This window comes from Tenrec ecaudatus, chromosome 12 (assembly GCF_050624435.1).
Source record: "Tenrec ecaudatus isolate mTenEca1 chromosome 12, mTenEca1.hap1, whole genome shotgun sequence".
Classification (NCBI taxonomy): Eukaryota; Metazoa; Chordata; class Mammalia; order Afrosoricida; family Tenrecidae; genus Tenrec; species Tenrec ecaudatus.
In genome coordinates, this window is record NC_134541.1 from 116,491,260 (window position 1) to 116,500,706 (window position 9,447).

Below are 9,447 nucleotides of genomic sequence, written 5' to 3' on the forward strand. Positions count from 1 at the left end.
GGCTCAGACCTATGACATGCATGGTGGTAAGAATGTCATGCAACTGGGTCACTCTAAGTGGGAACCCACTGGATGGCAACGAAGTTTTTAAACCCATCCATCTAATTTTACAGCTCATTCATATCCTCAATCCAGACGGCTTTGTTGTACACCCCCTTTTGGTGTCTCTTCTAGACTTTTTTTCTTTTTATCTTGCAGAACTTGCAATAATTTTCAAAATTATTTATATTGGTGCAACCCCCTAGGTTGTAGACATAAAAATACTCCTCACGGAAACCTGCAATTGTTAGCCTAGGATCACAGAAGTGTTCCCATTCTCACAAAGACAAATTCCCAGGCTAAGCAAATTTAAAGAAAGTGTTTCACAGCCGAGTCTGGTGTTGGAAAAATACAGTTGGGTTTTAGCTCTTCCAAGTAGTTAACCTCGCCCTTCCCCAGCTCAAATGGCTAGGGAAACAGTTCCAGGGCTCTGTTGGTCGCACAATTATGACAGGGAGTCATTTTCCCTTTAAAGCGAAGAACCTTGTCATCTTAAGAAATGTGTTTTTTTCCAGGACTTTGTGGAAACAAGTATGTTCATTTCTTCATGTGATGAAACATGGTTGCTAACTAGGCTCTTTCCTGGGGCCATTCAACTTCAAAGCACCCAGCAAAATCTAGCCTTTTTTAAAAATTTCTATTTCCAGACACAAATATATAGCATTGAATATATATTTACCCATATTTTTGTTCTTTTTGTAATTCTTCTTTCACAATGTTCCTAGATTCCTTCTAACATTTCTTTTCTGCTTTAAGAATTACTGTAGTCATCCCTTTAGAGAAGCTGACTGGTAACAAATTCTTCTTTAATTTTGCTTTTCCTGCGAATGTCTTTAGAGTTCTGAAAGATTTTCACTGGGCTGTAACTCTAGATTGACAGTCTTTTCCTTCAGCACTCGAAAAAAGCCAGAAACCTGGCTTCCAAGGTTTCTGATGAGAAATCTCTCCTTTGAATTATTTTTCCACTTCTAAGGTGCCGTTTTTCTCTTGGCTTCAAGATTTTACTTTTTCCTTAGATTTTGATGGTTTGATTATGTCTTCATGTGGATTCCTTTTAGGTTAACCTGTTTGAAGACTGGCTTTGTATTGTTTGCCAAATTTGGACACTTTTCAGCCATTATTTGAGTCCGTGTCCAAACCTCACCGTTTCTCTTCTTTGCGGACACCAATGTTAGATCTTTTGTCTATTTCCACAATTCTCTGAATTTGTTTTCTTCTCCTGTCTACTTTCTCTGTTGTTCAAATTACGTAATTTCTATCGTTCTGGCTTTCCCACAGAATACCTAATCCTATGCAGATGCCTGCTGGCCTCATGAAAGGTGGCCAAGGTGAAAAGTGCTCTCAGGATGGTGAGCACGATTAGTATTGACGTCAGACTCACCTGTGGAATTGAAGGGCTTTGGTGTTTAAAGGAATCTTAGTGATGGGCTTGCTTGTTTCTCAAAAAAAAATTTTTTTCTTTTCAATCTTATCAAATGTAGAGTTGTGTCCATCAATATTATTGCAGTTTTTATTTTAAGGGACTCCCCTGGTTCTTGAGTCCCCATCGAGGTCTTTCAAGGTGAATAGTCTCTCATACTGCATCTTGCCCTAGCAGTTTAACTCCCACCACTGTGTGAATTTGTCTTTCTCAGGATAAATTCTACTACTTAAAAAGCTTGCTTCCTTAACTTTTTAGCTGTGACATTTTTCTAACAAAAGGCTTACTATTTTAATAGTTCAAGATGTATGATAATCAACATCTTTCTCTGTCAAATTACTGGACCAACTGCTAGATCTAGAAACTGAACGCCTCACACAGCTGCACAATGGAAGACAGTTTGCTCCACAAGTCTATACAAAACCTTCGATAAGTAGCTCTCGTAGACACCTGTTGCATTAGTAAACTGAAGTAGCTCCGATCATTTATTTCTTCATCATTAACTTTATCAGAAATGCCTGTATCTAGCATGGTCATCTTACACCTTGCCTTCTTAAATTATAGCACTGGACCATCAGATTTATTTGTGAAAAGCATTAGTAAAATATAAAAATGGGCAAAAGTAAACAATCACGAAAGTCATTATAAAGCTGACTTCTAAAAACAAATCTACACAATGAACATTTTTACAGTATTCACAACAACGTGACGGAAAATAGCTGAGTTGTGGCATATAAAAACTACTGTGTTAGAATTAAGTTGCCTCGGACCTTCTGTCATAAAGCTTGTTTGCTCGCACAGATCAGTTGGCAGTAAATGAGGGGAGGTCAGGGATGGTTATCAGGAGGAAAAGGTCAAGCTCATTCTCCTACCATCCTCCCTTCATTGCAGCACAATACCCACTAATTGTCAACAGTTTCCCACAGCTCAACAAAATGCAAGTGGGCCTATTAGAAGCTGTCATACAGCACTGAGCCTTCTAACAAAACTGAAAGAGGGCTGCCCAGCCACTGTTCACTGGTGCGTACCAGTCTTCCTATGATGTAGCACAGGAAGTTCAAGAGTTTGTGTTTTGTGTTTGTGGAAATTCTTAATTTCCCATGAAACCCACTTCAACACGGGAGGATTTTTTCGCCCTTATGTGAGGTCATTTTCATTTGACTTGGATTCTTCAGGAACTTGACTTGCAAGTTCAGGTTTAGTTCCTCCCTCATTCTCTTTTGTCTCAGACCCTGGTTTTGTCTGCACCACCTTCTCACTATTCTCTAGTACCTCCTGCTGGTCATTTCTTTCTGCTAAGCCACTTGGATGTGATTTGTCACAAGATTCCAATTTTGCTTCTTTCCCATTTCCTGCATGCTCTGCTTGCTTTTGGTGAAGCTGTGACTGGTCCTTGGCACTCTTCACTACCTCCTGCAGATTATACTTTCTGAACAGCATGTAATCTTTCACAACACTCAAGCAACAAACAGCTTTGATGATTTCTACCACCACTGTGTACTCTGGATTCGTGAGATCCACTTTGTTTTCTGAATTGAGGCTGCCTACGATTCCTGTAACAAAGAGAGTTAAGAAAACACTTTAGGTCATTATTTAGCTTGGTGACTACAAAGACAATTTTTCACCCCTTTCTATTCATGACTTGTTAAAATTCTTCTACATGGACTTCAATTCACTAAACTTCTCAATGTTAAGTGTAAATAAAATCCTGAAACATTTGCCAGCATAATAATTTTCTTTTAAAAAAACCACAAAATCATTCCATCTTGATTTGAAAAAGACTTTATCTAAGAAGCAGAAAAATCTCAAATCTCTGTATCAAAATCAGTTAACTTTGGGTGAACTTTATCCAAAGAATCTGGTCTTTGGTATCTGACAAACCTCCAACACCTAGAACATCTCCCTGTACCTGGATTGTCTTTGATGAGGGTTCCAGCCAGGTTATGCTAATGACCCCTGGGGAAGCCCCGTCTGATACCACCCACCACCATCAGAGGAGGAAGCTAGCCACACTTAAGTAATGAAGCCCCAAATCAGGGTTTTGGATAAGAAAGCTCCACAGCTTTCCTGACTAGTAAAGACAGTTGAGGTGGGTTGGTAATCTGTCCCTTTTGGGGATGTAGAAGCTACCCTTGAGGAACCCTCCTAGATCTCACGCCGTAGGCATCTCTTCAGTGGCATCTGCTTAGCCCTGATGGAGGTGGGGCGCCCTGAATTACGAGTTCTGACTGAGCTCTGGGCAGTTAGAGTCAGAGAAGAAATGCTGCATACGCAGGTGGGGCATGCACTTTGGGGGTTAAAGACGTGCAACTTCATTTGCCCAGCAGCTTCCAATTATTTTAAGGACATTTTAATATACTTGCTCCAGGCTTTGACCACAGCCGTAATTCATTTTTCTAAATAGCTTAAAAACAAGAATATGAGACCAGCATGGAGTCATTGAGGGAAATGTACCTGCTAATTCCTTGATAACATCGTCTCTATTCATGTGACTGTTATTTCGAGATTTGTATACAATCTGAAATGTTCCTTTATTTGGTGCTTTGAACCAGGGTTCCAAAAATGTTTCTGCATATTTTTTCATATCTTCTAAGAAAGCCTTGCATGTGCCAGAGATGGGTAGCATTCGTAGAATAACCCGAGTTTTCTTCTTCTTGGTATTGTGCATATCCTGGAGAATATGATGCACCAACTTCTCAGGTTCTAACAAAACAAAAACGATCAGCAGAACCAATAAGAATACACGCTCTCAGACATTTTACAGATTATTTGAACTCTCAAGTAAGCTGGCAGTGACCTAAGTTGATGACAGAAGGAATTTCCACAAGGACATTTAAATGAGTCACCTCAGTCATTTTCCTCCACTTTTCAGGGGGAACTTCAAAAAGTTCCAAGAAAAAAAATGGAATGAAAAGATAATGAAGTTTGCCCACAAATGTTTTGAAACCCTTTCCTCTGTGCCTATTGGACCAAAGTTAAAAAACAAACAAAAACGCCTACTACAACTATGAGGGCTCCAGTTCACACATCCCAAGGGTGAGTCCAAGCAAAACCTGTTCAAACATGTCTTTGCGATCCGTGAATGGCTGCAGACAAATTCACAAGTTCTCTCTTAACACACTTGTCTTAGTCTCATTAGAGAGCTTACATCGTCCCTGTGATGTGGTGTAAATCAAAGACCATGGACTTCTTCGGGGAAGGGTTAGAGAGAGGGAAACACCGTCCTCAAAGTGCACACACCCAGGTGGAGAACATGTCAAAAGTCAATAGCTTCACATTTGGATATTTTTGTTTAATAAATGTTACTACAATTTTGTACACGTTTTTTGACTTACTTTATATTTAACATCTAAAACAACTATTCATGAAGACAGAAGGGGGTAACATTTTTGTGAAATCCTGATTTATTCTAACCATTATACACATCTATTGTTTTCATATAACAGTGGCAACTATCAGGCTAACAAACCTGAAATAGCACATACGTCTTACAAAAACAAACTCTACAAGTCACTTAAAATTGATCGACTAGATCCATTATAGCTAAGCCAGCACAAAAGCCTAGATCCCAGATTCAAGGGAAGCAGGAACATGACATGGACAAAGACTACGCACCACATCCGGTCTACATGAAGTCTGTAGCGTTATTATGTTTGTAACATTTTAAAATTTTGTTGGCCACATTTAAAAATCAAGAGACTATCCAGGTCTCCAACTTGTTTTAAAAATTGAAGATCTGGTACTATACCCTCTAACTGGATAAGGACCTACACCCACAAATTGGATTATGCAGAGCAGCCAGCTACCCTTTTAGAAAGGACACGTCTTCTCGTCTTACTTGGATTTACTTAAGTAGGAAGTCAAAGCTCCCAAGCAAATGCCATGTCTATGACCCCATTCACCTCTTCATATGCCCAGGAATACTACGATGTAGCCGAGATGTAAGCAAAGGAACCATGCCAAGAGAAGCACTTCCTAGGTAATATTCAGTGAGTCAAGGAGATAACCAGATGTTACAGGGACAACAATCTTACACAGTATAAGTCAGACACACCTATCCCAAGTGTTCTGATGAAGACTACGTTATTCGCGCCACTCTCCACAGACTGGAATCGTCGTCGCCTCATCTCGGTAGACGCCCTAATGTCATCAACTTCTTTCTTCAAGGCAGCCTCCACATCGTCATCTTCTTCCTCGTTTCCAGAAGACGGCTGATTTGTGTCTGTAAACTGTTAGCAGAACACTAATGAGCAGAAATGTCACAACACTTATTTTCAAACTATAATTAAGTACTTACATGAAGCCCCCAGTGGCAGATGATTTAATATCAACAATGAAGCTTTTATTGAGAGACTGAGACACTCTTTCCAAAACAGAGAGGAAGGAGCAAGTTCCCAACTGTGGCATGTATAATAATTGACAATACCTTCCAAAATATCTCAATTGTGTGACAGAAAAATATCATCAGATATCTTTGTGCCTTAGAAGTCAGGATACCCCCACTTTCAGTGAGAAAGAACATACATTTACGGAATGCGAAACTTTTGCTCCGGGATGTTTGAGGAGCAGGGCACAGAAATAGTTCACAGCTTGCCCACGGCACCACCAGAGACAGGACAGGACACGCTGTCCAGTTCGCTGCCCAAATGCGACTACCAAGCTGGCATTAGTAACAACGACGCGTTTATGAGCATTTCTCACAAACCAGGAAGTACTTTACGTGCATGAGCTTTATGTACATTAGCTTCAAGGCAACTTTGTAAAATACATTCTAAAAAACAAATAAAAAACTAGTTTGGCAGAGTTAAGAAGTGTTTCCCCAGAGCTAGTAAATGAAAGAGCCAGAATTAAAAATCCCCATATGCACTGTCTTCTTCCACCTAATTCCACGTATGTATCGACCCATCTAGAACCAATCTGATTTCCAAATGGGGATGGGATGGCTAGGTGGTACAGGTACGGAGCCTGGGTGGCACAAGTGGATTGTGACTGGCTGTAGGACTAAATGTTGGCAGTTCTCACACCCCGAAACTCTAGAGGAATGTCTGGGAAACAGCTTCTTCAAAGATTACAGTCTTGAAAAACCTATGGGGCAGATCTACTCTGGTATAGAGGGCCACCAAACAAACAAACAAAAAACCCCAAACCACCACCAACTCACTGTCATCAAGTCCATTCTGACTCATAACAACCCTATAGGGCAGGGCAGACCTGCCCCTGGGGGTTTCTGAGACACTAACTTTTTATGGAAGGAGAGCCTCATCTTTCTCCAGAGGAGTGGCTGATGGGTTCAAACTGGTGATCTCGCGGCTGGCAGCCCAACATCTAACCACTACATCACTAGGGTTCCTCAGAAAGCTACCAGGATTAGAACAGATTAGAAGGCAACAGGTTTGTGCTTTTTTTCGTTTTGTGGCACAATTTTTTTTTAACTTTTTAAGATGCCTTTTTAAGTGCCCACTATTTCAGAAATACTGCTCAACACTTGAGGAGCATTGGTAGCAGTGATGAAGCTCTCTGCTTCAAACCAAAAGGCAGGTGACTCAAATTCACCAGCCATTCCTGGGAGAAAGATGTGGCAGGCCACTCGAACCCTGTGAGGCAGTTCTACTCTGTTCACAACTCTCACTGCCATGGAGTCAATGCTGACTCATCGTGACCCCCTGTGGGTTTCGAGACTGTGACTGTTTAGGAGAGTAGAAAGCCCAGTCTTTCTGCTGTGGAGCTGCTGGGTTTTGAACTGCTGACTATGTGGATCTCAGCGCATTACACCATCAGGGCTCCTATTCTGTTCTGTTGAGAATCCTATTAAATTGGAATCCACTCAATGGCAATGTGGGGGCGGGAGGAGTTTGGTCCATTTATATGGTATTAATGGTTTGCAGTGAACCACTAGCCAAAAAGGTTGATGGTTCAGATAGACCAACTGGTACCACATCCGCAAAATACAACTGTCTCACAGGATTTTCAAGGTTGCAGCAAACAGATGGACTGCAGCGTTATCTTCCAAGGTTCTTCTGATGGATTTAAATGGCTAATCTTCCTGCTGGTTGGTGTTCAAACAGTTGGGCAACAGAGGACTCCTCAGATGGAAAGATATAGCCAACATCCTGAAAGAAAGCTTTGCCTTTGTGAAGCTGAGCCAAGTCTTCGTGTATAGACCATGGCAAGAGAGCTAACATACCAATAAAGCGAGTTGCCTATTTTTTGTTTCCCAATCCCTAAAACAAACCCACTGACACCAAGTGAATTCTGATTCGTATAAAGATTTCTTAAACTGTAAATCTTTACAGGAGAAGACAGCCCTATCTTTCTTCCGAGTAAAGGCTGGTGGGTTTGAATCACCTATCTTTCAGTTAGCAGTCAAATGCCTAGCCCAGCCATCAAGGCTCCCAGCGTACTTACAATTCAAGTTTACACCACACTGTGGCCTACTAGTGTAGCCTAGCACTGTGAAAGACTGTGGGAATTCTAAAAAGGAAAAAGGGGTGCACGTTTTTGGGAAAATTGTACTAATGGGCTTTCTCCAAGCATGGTTGCCACAAACCTTCAATTTGTCTTACACACACACACACACACACACACACACAATCTGCAAAGAGTAATAAAACGAGGTAGGCCTGCACTCAGAACACTACCTCACAAGGTTGTTTTGAGGGCGCATGTGGTTACTTGAGAACCTTACGAACTACACTCGGCCTGAGTGGATTCAGAGTCCCGTCTGAACCCACCTGCCGTTCTGCGGGAGAAAGACCTGGTGGTCTGCTGTCATAAATTACAGCCCCAAACTACGTAGTTCTAACCTGTCAGATAGCCTCACCGGAAGGGAAAGCAACTAGGCGACACGCAAAAAAAAATTCGTGATTAACGACGGGGGTTTGGGCTAGGGGGCCCCAGGGGCAACCGCTGAAGCACCAGGCGAGCCAGATGTTCGAGGTGTCCACGGCGGAGTCAAGCTCTCCGGAGGTCTGGCGCCCTGAGCGAGGCCTCGAATCGCGGATCCTGTCCAGGGCGGAGGGCGTAGCCGGGGAAACGCAAGGCCGCCGACACCTAGCTAAGGCCGTGCGTTCTCAGCGCCACAAAATGTGTGTTCCAGGGCGGCCTAAGAGGCAGCCTTCCCCGCCTCCCTCACGGCCCGTGGGCCCGCCCAGGCTGGTACCTTTTCCGGCCCATACAGGTCGTCGCCGTATTCGTTGAGCAGGCTGTAGGCCTCCTCCACGCATTTGCGCTCGTTCATGTTACAGGTGATGAGGATGCCCTGCAGGCCAGGCTCCAGCTGCCGGGGCTTGCCGACGTCCCAGCGCCGAGCCCGCTTAGCCTGCACGTACACGGCCTTCCCTTTGCGCTTCCCGCCCGCCGCCGGCGGCGGCGACGGCTGCACAGGGGACGCCATGGTGGGCGCGAGCGGCGGAGGGCGAGAAACGTGCTCCCAGCAAGCTTCCGGCGTTCTCGCCTCTGCGGGCGCCAGCGGGTGACGTCACGTCCGTGCGACGGCCCCGCGTAATCCCGCCTCCGAGCCGCAGTCCGTGCGTCGCGGGGTCCTAGCGCCAGTAGGTTCACCGGGCAATGGGCGTGAGCCTCAATTCCGCCCCGCGGGGAGATGGAGACGTCTTTTCTTGCTTCTCTCTCCACTTGAAGTTGTGGCCACAGCGTAGGGGGATCGGACGGGCCTATGGACCTCTGGTCTGGAGAGCGCCAACTGGATATAGCTTGTCCTTGCCAAGAACCGTTTCACCTCCTCATGCAGACTGATTCATTCCCTGAATGTTTATCAGTCATCTTGACGCGGTGCCAGTTGGTAAATTAAGGGTCACTGAGCAGGACTCTCCTCCAGGCCAGTGGCTTTGGGTTGTTTTTCAAAGTCAGGCCTGAGCGAAACACAATACCGCGTCTGCCCACATTGATTGCCCTTATAAAGTTAAACCGACCGTTCTTAGATGTGGGCCTTCTACATCATTGTACGTATTTTCTGCCCTTCTGGAAATATG

The 9,447-nt window shown here is 43.7% G+C and overlaps 1 protein-coding gene across 1 annotated transcript; it reads right to left on the bottom strand.

Moving 5' to 3' along the window:
- Positions 1 to 200: 200 nt before the first annotated feature.
- THUMPD1 (THUMP domain 1 NAT10 acetyltransferase adaptor) lies at positions 201 to 8,921 on the bottom strand. The gene is made up of 4 exons (XM_075564587.1): positions 8,619 to 8,921; positions 5,514 to 5,688; positions 3,914 to 4,162; positions 201 to 3,012 (listed from the first exon to the last, which is right to left on the bottom strand). Exons 1-4 carry the CDS (start codon positions 8,850 to 8,852, stop codon positions 2,597 to 2,599), a joined length of 1,074 nt encoding a protein of 357 aa, XP_075420702.1. The 5' UTR covers positions 8,853 to 8,921; the 3' UTR covers positions 201 to 2,596.
- Between the last annotated feature and the right edge of the window lie 526 nt (positions 8,922 to 9,447).

What these genes read in the sequence shown, in the direction of transcription:
- THUMPD1 (XM_075564587.1), bottom strand. Translation starts at nt 8,852, where the DNA reads ATGGCGTCCCCTGTGCAGCCGTCGCCGCCGCCGGCGGCGGGCGGGAAG. An exon ending in ACCTGTATGGGCCGGAAAAG is followed by an intron (nt 5,689 to 8,618) that starts GTACCAGCCTGG and finishes TTCTGCTAACAG; the next exon opens with TTTACAGACACAAATCAGCC. An exon ending in TGTTATCAAGGAATTAGCAG is followed by an intron (nt 3,013 to 3,913) that starts GTACATTTCCCT and finishes TCTTTGTTACAG; the next exon opens with GAATCGTAGGCAGCCTCAAT.